Source organism: Salmo trutta, chromosome 32, assembly GCF_901001165.1.
Source record: "Salmo trutta chromosome 32, fSalTru1.1, whole genome shotgun sequence".
Taxonomy (NCBI): domain Eukaryota; kingdom Metazoa; phylum Chordata; class Actinopteri; order Salmoniformes; family Salmonidae; genus Salmo; species Salmo trutta.
In genome coordinates, this window is record NC_042988.1 from 3,816,033 (window position 1) to 3,834,113 (window position 18,081).

Sequence of the window (18,081 nt, forward strand, 5' to 3'; positions counted from 1 at the left end):
GACTGTGCCACTATCCATGAGAAGGTGAGCAGGTTGATGGTCCCTCCCATGACATCTCTGTAAAATAAATGGCTGTTTACGAGTACACTGTTGAGAGACCATGCAAAGATGGGCCACCACCACTTCTTAGACCTGGTGGAGATATGGTATCTTGAAACCAGTAGGTTGTGAAGTTCAACACCACCCATGTGCTCATTGTATCGGTTGATGCATTTTGGTTGTGGGACTTTGTCAAAAGGCACGTCGCTCCTTGTTCCATCTCTTGACAGAGGTCTCACTGTATTTCTCCTTCATGTTTGTTGCCCCTGTGACAATGTCATTGTCTTTCTAACGGACCAGTAACTTGTCTCCTTGGGTCAGAACCTCAGAGGTTTCCCCGGGGTAACTTCATGAAGTCCTTCTGTGGCTTGAATGGGACATCAAACAGACGATTTTGCCTCATCGTTCCAGAGCGCCCATATCCTCTTTTTGTCATTTCATCGAGGAGTGCAAGCGAAATGAAGAGGTTGTCATGAAGGATCTTGCAACCTTGAGGCGCCCGGGATTGCTCTGCAACACCAAGAACGACACCGGGTCCATGACCCAACCCAGTCTCAGGGAGGAGAGTGTGGGGTGGTGAGGGGTAGGTCATCATCACTGATAACGTTGTTCCTGTCATGATCTGTTTGCATAGGTTCAGCATATACATTCAACAGCCTGGCTGGCAAATGGCCAGTCTCCCCCCTCGTAGTCCATATCTGACCCATCGCTATCACAATCTGAGGGATAACTGCAACGTTGCACGCCTTGTCTGAGCAGTCACCTAGATCCAACATATCCAGAACTTCACTCAAAGTGAAACTAAAAGAAAGAACAGAGTAGAAGGTTAGGTAGAACAAGAACTATGTATGTGTATAGCTAGACGCACTGTGTTATCCCGCCGGTCACTATTGTTGCCGTCAACATGTTTACTCGTTCTATGACCACACTGAACAAAGTAGTAATTGAGTAATTGCACATGCATATATCAATACTAGACACCTTCAAGATGACGTGTACCAAAAATCTTTGTCCTATCTGAATGTTAACGTACTTTACTAAGCTTTTGTTTGGGAGCTTAAATGCAGCCAGCGCCTTCTCATGGCGCAACCAGGAAGTAAACAGCTCTGGTCATGTGACAATTTACACTAAACATGTGACACTGCACATATTTCATTGAGACCCTTTATTATGTCAATATTTGCTGGAAATGCATTGATACATCATTCAGAAACATTTTTAGAGCCTTATAACTGAAAACGTTTTTTTACGGTCACTATTGTGACTGGTGGGATTAAATAGGTTAAATTCACTAGGCTATTGATAAGGCCTAAAAATACAGTGTATAATTTTAATCAAATTCTAATAAAAACGAAACGACGACTTCTTTTAAATAAGCTATGTCTAAATACAGTTACAGGAACCATAATTGCTCCCTGTGGGCATAATACATACATCTTAGACTATGGAGGGTTTTATGCACATCCAAACTTTTCACAGGTGCTGGATAAATATCAAATATAAAGAGAAAGGGGAAATGTCCACACCATTATACTACTGGCAAATGTAATGTTTATAAACATTCTGGAACCATCTTACAGATCATATTTGCACTCCGGAAATGGCAGATGAAATTTGCATTGCATTTGAGCCATGTAGCAGCTTACTTCATCACCATAAGCCCACAGATGTGAATATTTCTAATAAGTTTGTTTTTCAATCAAATTAAACGAAAAACAATCAACCTGCTTTTTAAACCAACAACAATATTTCTAAAAAGGATTGGGTCAGAAGCTTGATATCATAAATCGCGTATCTCATTCCTTGGCATGTATGCACAGGTACGCCTAAATGACTTTACGCGTAACATTCGCACGTCTATATACAAACTAGACTCCTGTCAATTGTATCGTTGCCTACGTCCCAGGGAGATTCTGAAAAAAATACAGCATTGATATGGCATTATAGGAGGGTTGAATAGTTTGAAGGAGCGCGGGTGTCTTTGGTAACGTTATTTGGGTGATGAGCGCTCTTTGGGTGTGTGCAACGCCAGGGTTGTGGGTTCGATTCCCACGGGGGCCAGTTCAACAAAAAAAAAGGCATGAAATGAAATGTATGCATCCACTACTGTAAGTCGCTCTGGATAAGAGCGCCTGCTAAATGAATAAAATGTAAAAAATGTAAATGTTATTCATAGGCTAGTTGGCTAATGGCCAGGATAAAAAGATGCACCTATGTGATGGTGCTTAACCAGCCTTGATTAAGGGAAGGGTAGGCTATGCTTGGTTCTTAATTAAACGAAATGGAGAGAAACCAATAGTTTATGTTTCTAAATACTAGATTCAGCAGCATAAAATCACATCTTCCATGGGCACTCACTGTGCATCATGGCTGGATAGGCTGCACTTCTGCTCTCAAAATCCATGCAATTATCAACTGCATTACTGCGAAAACCTGTGTTTTTAAAGACACACCTCAAATATGGCCACCCCTCCCCTACAACGCCAGTGAGCTGATGTTAGAACATGGCGTTAGGGCTGGAAAATGCTAGTGCGAAATTGACGAAAACAAAAATATCTAAAAACATGTTTTCACTTTGTCATTATGGGGTATTCTGTGTAGAAAATAAATCAATTTAATCCATTTTGAATTCAGGCTATAACAAGAAAAGGTGGAATAAATCAAGGGGTATGAATACTTGATAAAAGCAAAAACACAGGTATTGAAAAATTCAAACTGCAATAAAGCATGCTGGAAAATAGGATAATGATGGCTCTCGTTTTCAGTGGTTTTGAGCAAACATACATTTTGTAATTTTACTCATCAAGCTTGTTTAAATTCAGCCCACCTCAAGCATAGTCTGTTGATTCAACTTACAATTGTAAGGCAGCCAACTGCAATAGGATTGTGAGTATGCTCAACATTTGGCACATACTGCAGCAGACCCAACATACATTGCTGCCTTCCAAAGGCAAACATTCATTTGTCATTTTACTCCAAAAATGACTCACACACACACATTAGATCAATTTATTGTCCTTCTAAAGTCCACCCAACTCACAAAATAACGCTGATTAAGAAATTGGTTCAGTTGGCTTTTTTAAAGTGCATAGTTAAGTGGTGTGTGTTGTGTCTGTGATGTGGTTCCAGATGTTCATTATTGACAAAGTGGAGGGAGACAGCGTTTCTCTGGGTTCTTTCGACATCTCCGGTTCCAAGTACACCCCCGAGGGAGAAGTGTGAGTATAGCTGCACACGGACACACACACACACACACACACACACACACACACACACACACACACACACACACACACACACACACACACACACACACACACACACACACACACACACACACACACACACACACACACACACACCTGCTTACTGTCTTCTCCATCTCTCTCTCAGTACTAAGAACGGTGCGTTAGTGAAGTGTGGCCAGTATGATGGCTTGGTGGAGCTGTCCACCATCTGTGCTCTGTGCAATGACTCCTCTCTGGACTACAACGATGTAAGGAGAAGCTTTCTATGTGTTTGTGAGTTTGGGTGCGTGCATGTGTGTGCATGGTACTGTGTCAGCACTCAGTATCTGTATATGTGTAGCTGTTATTTTATGGATCTGATACGTGTTTTAGTCTATCCCAGATCTGATATGTGTATTAGTCTAGCCCAGATCTGATACGGGTATTAGTTTAGCCCAGATCTGATATGTGTATTAGTCTAGCCCAGATCTGATATGTGTATTAGTCTAGCCCAGATCTGATATGTGTATTAGTCTATCCCAGATCTGATATGTGTATTAGTCTAGCCCAGATCTGATATGTGTGTTAGTCTAGCCCAGATCTGATACGTGTATTAGTCTAGCCCAGATCTGATACGTGTATTAGTCTAGCCCAGATCTGATACGTATATTAGTCTAGCCCAGATCTGATATGTGTATTAGTCTAGCCCAGATCTGATATGTGTATTAGTCTAGCCCAGATCTGATATGGGTATTAGTTTAGCCCAGATCTGATATGGGTATTAGTCTAGCCCAGATCTGATATGGGTATTAGTCTAGCCCAGATCTGATATGTGTATTAGTCTAGCCCAGATCTGATATGTGTATTAGTCTAGCCCAGATCTGATATGTGTATTAGTCTAGCCCAGATCTGATACGGGTATTAGTCTAGCCCAGATCTGATACGTGTATTAGTCTAGCCCAGATCTGATATGTGTATTAGTCTAGCCCAGATCTGATACGTATATTAGTCTAGCCCAGATCTGATACGTATATTAGTCTAGCCCAGATCTGATACGTGTATTAGTCTAGCCCAGATCTGATACGTGTATTAGTCTAGCCCAGATCTAATACGTTTATTAGTCTAGCCCAGATCTAATACGTTTATTAGTCTAGCCCAGATCTGATATGTGCATTAGTCTATCCCAGATCTGATATGTGTATTAGTCTAGCCCAGATCTGATACGGGTATTAGTTTAGCCCAGATCTGATATGTGCATTAGTCTAGCCCAGATCTGATATGTGTATTAGTCTAGCCCAGATCTGATATGTATATTAGTCTAGCCCAGATCTGATATGTGCATTAGTCTAGCCCAGATCTGATATGTGTATTAGTCTAGCCCAGATCTGATATGTATATTAGTCTAGCCCAGATCTGATATGTGTATTAGTCTAGCCCAGATCTGATATGTGTATTAGTCTAGCCCAGATCTGATACGTGTATTAGTCTAGCCCAGATCTGATACGTGTATTAGTCTAGCCCAGATCTGATACGTATATTAGTCTAGCCCAGATCTGATATGTATATTAGTCTAGCCCAGATCTGATACGTGTATTAGTCTAGCCCAGATCTGATACGTGTATTAGTCTAGCCCAGATCTGATACATATATTAGTCTAGCCCAGATCTGATATGTATATTAGTCTAGCCCAGAACTGATACGTGTATTAGTCTAGCCCAGATCTGATACGTGTATTAGTCTAGCCCAGATCTGATACGTGTATTAGTCTAGCCCAGATCTGATACGTATATTAGTCTAGCCCATATCTGATATGGGTATTAGTCTAGCCCAGATCTGATATGGGTATTAGTCTAGCCCAGATCTGATATGGGTATTAGTCTAGCCCAGATCTGATATGTGTATTAGTTTAGCCCAGATCCGATATGGGTATTAGTCTAGCCCAGATCTGATACGTATATTAGTCTAGCCCAGATCTGATACGTATATTAGTCTAGCCCAGATCTGATATGTTTATTAGTCTAGCCCAGATCTGATATGTGTATTAGTCTAGCCCAGATCTGATATGGGTATTAGTCTAGCCCAGATCTGATATGTGTATTAGTCTAGCCCAGATCTGATACGTATATTAGTCTAGCCCAGATCTGATACGTATATTAGTCTAGCCCAGATCTGATACGTGTATTAGTCTAGCCCAGATCTGATACGTATATTAGTCTAGCCCAGATCTAATACGTTTATTAGTCTAGCCCAGATCTGATACGTGCATTAGTCTATCCCAGATCTGATATGTGTATTAGTCTAGCCCAGATCTGATACGGGTATTAGTTTAGCCCAGATCTGATATGTGCATTAGTCTAGCCCAGATCTGATATGTGCATTAGTCTAGCCCAGATCTGATATGTATATTAGTCTAGCCCAGATCTGATATGTGCATTAGTCTAGCCCAGATCTGATATGTGTATTAGTCTAGCCCAGATCTGATATGTATATTAGTCTAGCCCAGATCTGATATGTGTATTAGTCTAGCCCAGATCTGATATGTGTATTAGTCTAGCCCAGATCTGATATGTGTATTAGTCTAGCCCAGATCTGATATGGGTATTAGTCTAGCCCAGATCTGATATGTGTATTAGTCTAGCCCATATCTGATATGTGTATTAGTCTAGCCCAGATCTGATACGTGGATTAGTCTAGCCCAGATCTGATACGTATATTAGTCTAGCCCAGATCTGATATGTGTATTAGTCTAGCCCAGATCTGATACGGGTATTAGTCTAGCCCAGATCTGATACGTGTATTAGTCTAGCCCAGATCTGATATGTGTATTAGTCTAGCCTAGATCTGATACGTATATTTGTCTAGCCCAGATCTGATACGTATATTAGTCTAGCCCAGATCTGATATGTGTATTAGTCTAGCCTAGATCTGATACGTATATTTGTCTAGCCCAGATCTGATACGTATATTAGTCTAGCCCAGATCTGATACGTGTATTAGTCTAGCCCAGATCTGATACGTATATTAGTCTAGCCCAGATCTAATACGTTTATTAGTCTAGCCCAGATCTGATATGTGTATTAGTCTAGCCCAGATCTGATAGTGTCTTTCTCCTCTCCCTCTCTCCTGCAGTCTAAGGGCATCTATGAGAAGGTGGGCGAGGCCACTGAGACCGCTCTGTGCTGCCTGGTTGAGAAGATGAACGTGTTCAACACTGAAGTGCGCGGCCTGTCCAAGCCCGACAGAGCCAACGCCTGTTGCTCTGTAAGTCTTCCTTCCTCCCTCCCTCCCTCCACCTTTCCTCCAGCCTACCTCCCATTTCTCCCTCTCTAACGCCTGCCTCCTTTTCTAAACCCTCTCTTCCCTCCCTCTCTAACCCATGTCATCTCCGTCTCTCTCCCAGGTGATCAAGCAGCTGATGAAGAAGGAGTTCACCCTGGAGTTCTCCAGAGACAGGAAGTCCATGTCAGTGTTCTGCTCCCCAGCCAAGTCCTCTAAGGCCGCTGTCGGCAACAAGATGTTCGTCAAGGTGAGAAAACACAGGCAACAGTTTCTATGGAAATGCTCAGAGTAAAGGTCCCAGTGACGTTGTCATATCGATAATCTCTATAGCAATCTTGCAGTGATTGTTTCTAAAGTTTCAAAATGCTCCTTGAGTCCTGACCGTTCTCTCTCGCCCTCCCTCCGTCACCCTCTCCCTAGGGCGCTCCCGAGGGTGTTATTGAGAGGTGTGCATATGTGCGTGTTGGCACTACCCGTGTGCCCCTGTCGGAGCCTGTCAAGAACAAGATCATGGCTGTGATCAAGGAGTGGGGAACCGGCCGTGACACTCTGCGTTGCCTGGCACTGGCCACCCGCGACACACCCCTCCGCATGGAAGAGATGAACCTCGAAGACGCCACCAAGTTCGGCGACTACGAGGTGAGAAAGGAGAGAATGGGGGGGAGGGGGATTTAAGTACCTATTGTATTCATTTCCAGGTAAATAAAGGGGTTCCTGAATTACTAGGTAAATACAAACAGTACTACTGGAATTTCTAAATTCATCTGAAGCACTTACCCTACGTCTCCGCTCTCTCTCTCTCTCTGTCTGTGGTCCTCAGACTGACCTTACCTTCGTGGGCTGCGTGGGCATGCTAGACCCCCCTCGTAAGGAGGTCATTGGAGCTATCGAGCTGTGCAGGGCTGCTGGCATCCGCGTCATCATGATTACTGGTCAGTATGCTTCAAAAATCTGGTGCTTTTCCAAGAATCCTCCAACCAGGATTTCTGGAAAACCTTTATCACTCCCACTGTTTCCATCCATCTACCTCTTCTCCGTTGGTTGTCTTTCCTCCATTATATTTCACTCTGGTGGTCTCAGAGAGGACTGAAATAAATTGAGAAAAAAAAACAATACTTCACTCTCCCTCCCTCCCAGGTGACAACAAGGGAACAGCCGTGGCTATCTGCCGTCGTATTGGCATCTTCACCGAGGATGAGGACACTACTGGCCGAGCCTTCACTGGCCGCGAGTTTGACGATCTGCCCCTCCACGAGCAAAAAAAAGCAGTCCGCAAGGCCTGCTGCTATGCCCGCGTTGAGCCCTCTCACAAGTCCAAGATCGTCGAGTTCCTGCAAGGCTTCGACGAGATCACCGCCATGGTGAGGGGAGGGAACAGGAACAGAGGAGACACTCCTATTCAAAACTCAAAAGCTTACTGTACAACCATCCAATTGACAAAAAAACGGAATATTTGCAGAAATACGATTCATATCATACAGAACAAATCACTAACAGTCATCCTCCTTCTCTACCTTTTCTTTTCTTCCTTCCTCCACCAGACCGGAGATGGAGTGAACGATGCCCCCGCCCTGAAGAAGGCCGAGATCGGCATCGCCATGGGCTCTGGCACTGCCGTTGCCAAGTCTGCCTCTGAGATGGTCCTGGCTGATGACAACTTCTCTTCCATCGTGGCAGCTGTCGAGGAGGGGAGAGCCATTTACAACAACATGAAGCAGTTCATCCGTTACCTAATCTCCTCCAACGTTGGTGAGGTCGTCTGGTGAGTGTTCGGGGGGGGGGGGGGGGGGGGGTTGAAGTGACCACATCGTGACCACATCGCGACAGACATAACCGTGGTTGAATGCCAATCCAGAGGGAAGACAAGAGATTCACTGTAGTTGCAGCATAACAACTTGGTCACGCTCCTGTATTGGCTGTCAAGACACCACCGCGAGCAAGAACATCAATATGACTGCCACACACAGTTCTAGTCAAAACTTACTCTTCTCCTTTCTTTGTTTTCTCTTTCTTTCTCTCGCTCTCCTCATTCATCCCTCCATCTCTCTCAGTATCTTCCTGACCGCTGCCCTGGGTCTGCCCGAGGCTCTGATCCCTGTCCAGCTGCTGTGGGTCAACCTGGTGACTGATGGTCTCCCTGCCACTGCCCTGGGCTTCAACCCCCCTGACCTGGACATCATGGGCAAGCTGCCCCGCTCCCCCAAGGAGCCCCTCATCTCTGGATGGCTGTTCTTCAGATACCTCGCCATCGGAGGTACGATAGGATAAGATACCATATCATATAATGTGACAACACTTTTATTTTCCATTTGCATGGAAATGTATTCTGGGAAGTCAGGAACACATCAAAAACACTAAATAGATAACAAAACAATTACAAATGCACTGGCCATTATGCTTTCCTCCTCTCATTTTCCTTCAACAACCGTTGGGGTCACTAGTATACCATTGTGAATGCATGACCAATACATTGCCTCATTCTAAGTAGTTTGCTAGTGTGGATGTTGTTTCTAAATAGTATGCTATGGTGGATATTGTGTCTAAAGCCCCGTCTATACCTGGTGCTAACATGCATCCTTTGTCCACATTCTAATTGTACCCACATTTTTAGACAGGTGTAGACGACTAAAAGACTCCTTGTGATCTGATTGTAATCAGATCTTCCAAGTGTAAACAAACAAGATCAGGTCAAATAACACATATTTTACATGAACAAAATTGAGTAATTTAACATATGCTCTTAACCAGAGAAACTTATTTTTCATACCTGTCCCCCGTGGGAATCAAACCCACAACCTTGGCGTTGCAAGGCGCCATGCTCTGCCAACTGAGCCACATGGGAGCTGTTAGCAGTAGTTATAAATGGGGCTTATGTAGTACGCTAGCGTGGATATTGGAACAGAGTCATGTTCCAGGTTCAACATAGATGCTATGCTCACTATCCATCTCTGACCTAATTCTATCTCATGAAGCTATGTCTGACTCTCCAACCCTGAACTATCCCTGGCTCAGTCGTAAATCTAAATACAACCCTGACCCAACGTCAAACGCTTAGAGCTTTGAACCCTCACCGACTGCTGCTTTGCCCAACAATGGGCGTACGTACAGCAGTTGTGGTCGGTGCCAGTTAATTAAGATGAGGGAGGACGATATTTTTTTTTTATGAGCATGGCTTTATTTTTATTACAACATATTGGATAACTTTCATTTATATTCCATTCCCTCAGCTCAATGTAACATCGATAGGTTTAGGCTACTACATGATACTCACATTTTCCCTATACGCATCATTCGATTTCTACAACCTAGCCTATGAATGAAAGTTTACAATGTAGGTGCAGAGGTCGAGAGAAATTTGAGTAATCAAGGTGACAGTGACACAATCAATACCGCCTTGCACACTCTTGCCTACATCTAGCTGATCTACGGTGTAATCATTAATCCAACAGTTACAAATAAGAGTTTCTATTGGACAAATTCAGGTACGTTTGTCCCCATTTTGTTTCCGTTTGCTTCTGTTTAAGAAACGTTTTAACAGAATCGGCGGAATGAATATACCCCTGATAACACACAAACTCAGTTCACTTTCATAGCAGCCACATAGAAACAGCATGATTACTTTTCTTGTAGTATATATCCTTCTCGCATCTACGTTATCAACCTCCTTTCACAGTTCCCTTCGCTTGTGGACTTCAGTGCACAACACATCAGCTGTCTGTGACCAGGCGAAAAAATACTTTCCAAGCCAAATCTTCATATCATAACCGCTACACACAGCCTACATCGTTGTCATCATATTATCTAATGTCATAGTCAACATAGCTACTAGAACTAACGCATTAGTAAACCCGCTACTATCACACAGTACAGTCAGCAAGTAGTTTAGCAGTTACACTGGTGGGGGCTCCAGTGGCAATACATTTATAAAACCAAAAGCTTACCTTGACTTAGAAGAGTTCCAGTGTTGGATACCCAAAGCTGGCTAGCTAACATAGCATCCATCTCTGTTTGAGCCGAGTTTTTGAGTAGGCTAAAGTAATTAGCTGCATTCACTAGCGATGTAAGTGGAAGTGAAAAAAAATATGCAACGAAATATAGCTAGCTTTCTCTCTCTCGCTTCGCCTTCATTTTTGAAGAAATTAATTTGTTAAAAACTGTTCAACTATTGTCATTCTTTCTCTTTGAGTCAGCTACTCACCACACTTTATGCACTGCAGTGCTGGTTAGCTGTAGCTTATGCGTTCAGTACTAGATTAATTCTCTGATGCTTTGATTGGGTGGACAACATGTCAGTTCATGCTGCAGGAGCTCTGATAGGTTGGAGGACGTTCTCCAGAAGTTGTCATAATTACTGTGTAAGTAATTCTATGGAAAGGGGTGAGAAACATGAGCCTCCTAGGTTTTGTATTGAAGTCAATGTAACCAGAGGACGGAAACTAGCTGTCCTCCAACTACACCATGGTGCTACCCTACAGAGTACTGTTGAGTCTATTGTAGACCTTCATTGAAAACAGTGTATTTTAATCAATTATTTGGTGACGTGAATATATTTAGTAGTTTTTATCTAAAGAGGATAACTTGTTTTTTTACATTTCACAATTTTTAATTTTTATGAAATTCAACATAGCATTCCTTTCTGTTTGAGCCGGGTGTTTGAGTAGGCTAAACTAGCTAGCTGCATTCACTAGCTAAGTAAGTGGGAAAAAAATCTAATGAAATATAGCTAGCTCAAAAATGTTCAACTATTGTTGTTCTCTCTCTGAGTTAACTACTCGCCACATTTTATGCACTGCAGTGCTAGCTAGCTGTAGCTTATGCTTTCAGTACTAGAGTCATTCTCTGATCCTTTGATTGGGTGGAAAACATGCCAGAGGATGGCGGAAACTAGCTGTCCTCCAGCTACACCATGGTGCTACTCTACAGAGTACCGTTGGGCTACTGTAGACCTTTAATCCATTATTTGGTGTCGTGTAGATTTAGTATAGTTTTATCTAAAAATCATAATTGTTTCACAACAACAACAAAAAACACCCCTTCCTCCTCTGAGGAGCCTCCACTGGCGTACAGCGTAGACACCCCCCCCCCCTCTCTACAACACCACATTCAAATTGAGCAGTGCTTTATTGGCATGGTGGTGGGACACAAACTGAAGCCAAAGCAATAATCAAATTAATGTTATACTGTTTCTGTACATCCTCGTGATAAAGGAACACAGTAGATTTTAAAAAATCAAATTAAAAGTGATGCAAAACAAATTTTCACACAAGTAAACAACAAAGTATGTCATCATCTCATCTCGATACTTCCAACAGAAAAAGGAAATCAAATAGGACCAATTATAATTGAGATCAATGTTACCTGACTTCCTGTGGTGTGTGTTCCAGGCTACGTTGGTGCTGCCACCGTTGCTGCTGCCGCCTGGTGGTTCCTCTACAGTGAGGACGGCCCTGGTGTGTCTTTCTATCAGCTGGTGAGTAGCAGCATCAGATACGGAAGAGGAAGCACGACCTCCCACATTTTTCTTTCAATGGATGTCAATGAACTAAGCAGACTGCTATCTCATTGGTGTCTATGGGAGAGGTACCCCCTTAAGCAGACAATGGTAAACGGCTTGAGCATTTCATCTTAAAATCCAACATCTTTGGTAGCATCACCAATCGGAACCCGAGGCATAGCTCATTGCTCTCCATGTAGATCTGAATATATATATATCTTTCTTTAAAAAAAAAATCCTATACAATCCTGGGAGTACGGTCTACCTAGGACTTACATTTAAATGAGTTATTGAGCAAAAACGTAGTCTGGTGAGTAGAGTAGAGGTTGCCTCCCAAAAGGCACCCTATTCCCTATATAGGGCCCATAGGCTCTGGTTAAAAGTAGTGCACTGTAGGAAATAGAGTGCCGTTTGGGATGTACAAGACTCTGTAGAACAAGGAGTGGTCTCCACCTTTACTGGGTGTGCAGGCTTTTGTCCCAGCCCAGCACCAACACACCTGTATCAGATACTAATCAACTATTGTTTTTTAGAATTCGAAAAACTCAACACAATGTAGAGATTTGTCTTTGGCTTCACCAAATAATTAAAGAAACCATACAAAGTCCAAAAGTGCCACTGCAGTTCCAAATTCATATATGTTGCGTCATTGGTCTAAAACCATAATTATCATCAAGAGATCCTCATTTAAAATACATTAATGGTCAAAGACCTTCATCATGATCATCATCAATCTTGGAGATATTGCATCTTAGGTGTAGGGTCTACCTAGGATCTACATTTAAACTTCTTACTTAGCAAAAATGTACAGTAAATGATTGTGATAATCCAGGAAATGGTTCTATCCTAATTTCAGATTTTTCTCCTCAGTCCCACTTCATGCAGTGCCACGAGGAAAACGAGGACTTTGTCGACGTCCACTGTGAGGTGTTTGAGGCCGCTCCGCCCATGACCATGGCCCTGTCTGTGTTGGTCACCATCGAGATGTGCAATGCCCTCAACAGGTCAGACTGCAACTAGATCTAGAAGCAACTTTGGTTCCTGCCTGGTTCAATATAAAGCAATGTTTGAAGATTCATGGTAGAAATGCAAGATTCAATTAGGCATAACATGAAGGGCCTGTTTCCCAGTCCCAGATTAAGCCTACCCCTTGACTAAAAAAGCACTTTCAATGGAGATTATCCATTTGACATGCTTTGTAGTGCAGGACAGGAGTAGGTTTAATCTGGTTCCTCAAAACTTGCAACGTTGGTAGTTTGTTAGCACTGTAATTCTTGATACACACACAGTATATCAACTTAGAGGTAGAACATGAACAGTAAAATTATATAAAACACTTGTTTATGTTTATAAATTATAGCACTTCTATAACAGTGTGTTTCTAAAACACAGAGTATCAAGAGTATGATATGAAAGCCTAATCTCAGAAGTAGCTATTACATTGAAAGTGTAGTGTAACCCCAAAGAAATTGGAAGAGTAACTTTAGATTAAACATGCAGAACAAACATTATCCTCCATCCCTCACCATGTAATCTCAGATCCCCACATGCTTCTGCACACCTCTTGGCACACACCTCTGTGGATAACAGTGTATAAACACACACATTTTAAATACTTTATTTGGATCCACAAATCAAATGTACATTTCAAGAAGGATCCAAACATCTCAGCGCGCACACAGTGTTTAGCCAGCGTGGATTACGTAACCCCTCCGCCCCCCCCCAGCTTGTCTGAGAACCAGTCCCTGCTGCGCATGCCTCCCTGGAGCAACCTGTGGCTGGTTGGAGCCATGTCCCTCTCCATGTCACTCCACTTCGTGATCATTTACGTCGACCCCATGCCCGTAAGTCTGCCTTACCTCGCACCACAACCCTCCGGCTCCAAGGACCACTAGTTTTGATCCTACATCCACCTTTCTTTGTCTTACTCTCTCGATCTCGCCTTCTGTCTGCTTCTCGCTCTCTCTCCCAGTCAAACATTGTTATACAGACATTATTGTTATACCCTCCCCTTTACTGTGATATTCAGCGTTAGAGCGTGAGTGAAATTTAAAGGCAATGTCCCCGCGTTAGCGGCGGATTCACGGTAAACGCTACATATGTCGGCTCAATCGTAAATTACCTGAACATTTCTATCACATAATCTGTAATGAATCAGCGATACAGATTGAATAGAGCCCTAAGAGTGATAACTGAGTAAGAGTATTTGAGAACTGAGTAAGGCCTAGATTCAATCTGGGCCGTTATAGTGCGATTGACATTTAAAGGTAATTCCCCGATTGATCCGACATGTGCAGCATTTACAGTGAGTGGTCTGTGGAAACATTGCTTTTAAAAAAGGTGCATAGCCGAAAAGGGCCGATCGGATTGAATCTAGCCAAGAGTATGTGATAACTAAATAGTATGTGATAACTAAGTAGTAGTATGTGATACGTGTCTGAAATGTGCCTGCCCTCTCCGCTGCAGATGATCTTTAAGTTGACCCACTTGAACGTGGAGAAATGGATGGTGGTGCTCAAGCTCTCCTTCCCTGTCATCCTCATTGACGAGGTCCTCAAGTTTGTGGCCCGCAATTACCTGGAGGGTAAGGACACACACACACACACCTCTGTTATGGATTAAATCTATAATATTCCTTGTAATAATATCCTGTAATATCCACAGAAATGTTCCCTCTATTTTGGGCACTGGGCAAATTTCAGGTCTTGCGAGTGGAAACTTGAATGTTGTGAGAATTCTGTGCAACTTCCGGCGTGCATTTACAGTGAACACTGAGGCTGTGCCATTACAATTTTAGACACCAGCCAATAGGATATCGTGGCTATTTGAGCATAATGTATGCCTATCAGAGTGGCCTACCAACAAAACCAATTACGGAAATCCCATAACATTTTCACAATTTTGATTTCTATGATATAGCCTACAGTAGCCTATATGGGGTGTTCAATGCAGTCTTTAAAAAAAAACGTTTTTACATGATGCTCTTGTAGGAAGCAGTAACACCGCATTGCTGACCAATTGAAGAAAAGGCGCTAGGGTGGACTGTAAATTAGGTTTAAGACGGTTGCTACCGCTATTGTACATTGGTCAGGATGTTAGAGGAATGAGGAGATGGGGCAGGAATCCAATACTTGAGTTTATTGCACACACAAAGCACACTGGGTTGTTTGGAGGTTTTGGAATTGTTGTGGTTTTTGGTCAGTCACGCACAACAAAGAAAGAGCAAAATCAAGATGGCCACCCGATTTAAATCACCAGCACAACTGAAAGCTAGGGGGAAAATTGCAGCTTAGTGCAGGAATGTCAATTAGTTCAGTGGGAACAGGTGTGGTAATTAGACAGGAGCATGGCCAGAGTAGAGGGAAAACCTGGTTGCTGCCATGAGGCTTTGTAACACCAATACTTACCTAAAACTGGGCTAATAACTCGCTAACTAGCAAAGAATATCAAATGCGCACACCACACGTGCGCTACCCGTCAATAGAATTATTCTCCGATGCGCTTTGGCTTAGCCTCGGCAGCCGATAGCGGCCGCTTGATCTGTACTATTTTTTAGGATTTGATGTGCCCAGTCAGTAATACATTTGTGTCCCCTGTGGGCCGGCTCGTACATAAAGCATCCTCCATTCATGCTGCAAAGGCATACTTTTCCTTAACTAGCTTTGATGGCGGGCCGTCCGAAAAAACCTGGAGAAATGTGTACTGTAGCAGTGATGTAAAGATACATTAAAGTACTACTTAAGTCGTTTTTTTTGGTATCTGTACTTTACTATTTATATTTTTGACAACTTTATACTTTTACTTTACTACATTCCTAAAGAAAATGTAAATTTTTACTCCATACATTTTCCCAGACACCCAAAAGTAAATTTTGAATGCTTAGCAGGACAGGAAAATGGTCTAGTTCAGACTTATCAAGAGAACATCCCTGGTCATCCCTACTGCCTCTGATCTGGCGGACTCACTAAACACAGGCTTCGTTTGTTAATTATGTCTGAGGGTTGGAGCGTGCCCCTGGCTATCCGTAATTTAAAAAAAGAAAATAGTGCCATCTGGTTTGCTTAAGGAATTATAAATACTTTATACATTTACCTTTGATACTTTTACCTTTTATATTTAAAACCAAATACTTTCACTTTTACTCAAGTAGTATTTTATTGGGTGACTTTTACTTGAGTAATTTTCTATTAAGGCATCTTTACTTTTACTCAAGTATGACAAATTGGGTACTTTTTCCACCACTGTACTGTAGCTGAGGAAACGATCTAGAGCCCACTACCGGCTGCCTAGGCTAGCTGTGGCTCTGCCTACAACAAAACCACAGACTCAATCTTAGATTTGTTTTGGTTTGTTGCATTGAAAGTGGCTGATAGTGAAGTTCAACGTCTTGCATCTCTGTGCGGGCTGGCATTTCTTCTGTACGGCAGTCCTGGAGGTGGTGCGTGGCAGCTTAGAGTGAACATTGATCCAGACTTTCATACTTGCTTCAATTCTAAATATTAATCTATTTAAATTGCAAAGTCTTTCATAATAATAATGATTAATATGATTTACCTTCCTATCAAGTGTCTTCATATCTCTTCATCGCCCTCTCCCCCACTTTACCTATACCTGCCACTGCCTTGGCTACTCCCCCCTTCCATCCTGTTTTCACTTTGTTTATGAATCAATGGTTTTGTATTTTGTGTCCAGATGGTGTCAACACTGAATTTACACAATACCCACTCTTACATGTATTCAGTAAAGTCTGTGTGAGTGTTTTCCTACAGGTTTCTATGTATCCCCATACTTCTTAAAGTTTGTCTAATTTTCTGGCTATAATGTCACATTTAGGTAGTAATTGCCTTTGTAGACTCTTCCACCAGCAAGATCATGCTTGGGGACAAGGTTAGCCATTGCAGTTTTAATTTGTTAATATAAAACATTTCCAACATGAACATTTAACTATGGTCAACATACAGTAGCTTATGATTGTATGGAAAAGTCCATTTTTTTTTAATGAACATAGTAAAAATATTGGTATCATTTAGCAGACACTTTTATCCAAAACAACTTAGTCATGCGTGCATCCATTTTATGTGGGTGGCCCCTGGGAATTCACAATCCTGCCGTTGGAAGCGCTATGCTCTACCAACTGAGCTACACAGAACCACCGATATTTGGTGTTGAGTATATAGGTGGATAACGTAAATTGAGCAGTACTAAAATATAACTAAATGGCCAGAATAATAGATGCAATAATAATAGATGCCCAACTCCACATCAATCAATAGTACTTCATGTAGATCTAAAAGGGTTGTATTAAAAATATGGTCATTTTTTTGGCTGGATTGGAATGTTCCCCATATTGCTTATACCTATCCTCCAAATTGATCCCTGGGGGTATAGTGCTCAAATTGGGACTTGAGTCTAGTCCTACCTCATCCGGTTGCCAATACCCTGAAAATGACAGCCATTTTCTTTCCCATGCAGTTGCTGATGACAATCTAGTAAGCAAGAAGTGGGACTAAAAGAACACGAGGAGTATAAAAGGAGAGAAAAGAACGAGAAGAGAAACGGTGGAAGCGCTTCCCAGAAACGAGAGCGCAGACCGTCACTAGAAGTGAGATTTTTTTTTTGACAAGCTCAAAGAATGAAACATAAAAGCCACCTGAAAAAAAATTATAAAAATAAACAAAAACAAAAACTTGCAAATAAACACTTTTTTTCCCCTTTCTGTGTATGTATTGAAATAAAGTTAATATATAGGTAAGCGTTATGAACATGAACAATATATTCAAATTATTCTGACTATTCTTAAAAAATAAAACTGTATTAAAAGAGAATGTGAGAGTGGCTGGTTAATTGTTATTGGTTTTGGTTTGATTCCCAGTATCTCACATACTTACGGTTGATGAGGAGCATCTTCTCCTTTACTTCGGAGTCCTTTGGTGGCTGTGGAGATCAATCATGGTTTTACAGCTGTGGCTGCAGACTGGGCATGCGAAGGCTTGGTTGGAGGGGGCAGGAATAGCCCTGTTAGCATGCCTCTGCACGCTTTGC

At 42.2% G+C, this 18,081-nt stretch overlaps 1 protein-coding gene across 1 annotated transcript in view; it reads left to right on the forward strand.

Annotated features, from left to right (window-relative positions):
* The window catches only part of LOC115170806 (sarcoplasmic/endoplasmic reticulum calcium ATPase 1), a 35,604-nt gene extending 17,740 nt beyond the window's left edge, over positions 1 to 17,864 (forward strand). Inside the window, exons 12-25 of the mRNA XM_029727109.1 lie at positions 3,169 to 3,257; positions 3,433 to 3,535; positions 6,396 to 6,527; positions 6,667 to 6,792; positions 6,966 to 7,184; positions 7,366 to 7,477; positions 7,683 to 7,906; positions 8,087 to 8,307; positions 8,597 to 8,799; positions 11,930 to 12,015; positions 12,910 to 13,043; positions 13,766 to 13,883; positions 14,506 to 14,623; positions 17,512 to 17,864. Coding sequence (XP_029582969.1) covers positions 3,169 to 3,257; positions 3,433 to 3,535; positions 6,396 to 6,527; positions 6,667 to 6,792; positions 6,966 to 7,184; positions 7,366 to 7,477; positions 7,683 to 7,906; positions 8,087 to 8,307; positions 8,597 to 8,799; positions 11,930 to 12,015; positions 12,910 to 13,043; positions 13,766 to 13,883; positions 14,506 to 14,623; positions 17,512 to 17,549 — 1,923 coding nt within the window. The 3' untranslated portion in view covers positions 17,550 to 17,864. The remainder of the gene's footprint in view (positions 1 to 3,168; positions 3,258 to 3,432; positions 3,536 to 6,395; positions 6,528 to 6,666; positions 6,793 to 6,965; positions 7,185 to 7,365; positions 7,478 to 7,682; positions 7,907 to 8,086; positions 8,308 to 8,596; positions 8,800 to 11,929; positions 12,016 to 12,909; positions 13,044 to 13,765; positions 13,884 to 14,505; positions 14,624 to 17,511) is intronic.
* Positions 17,865 to 18,081: the final 217 nt, after the last annotated feature.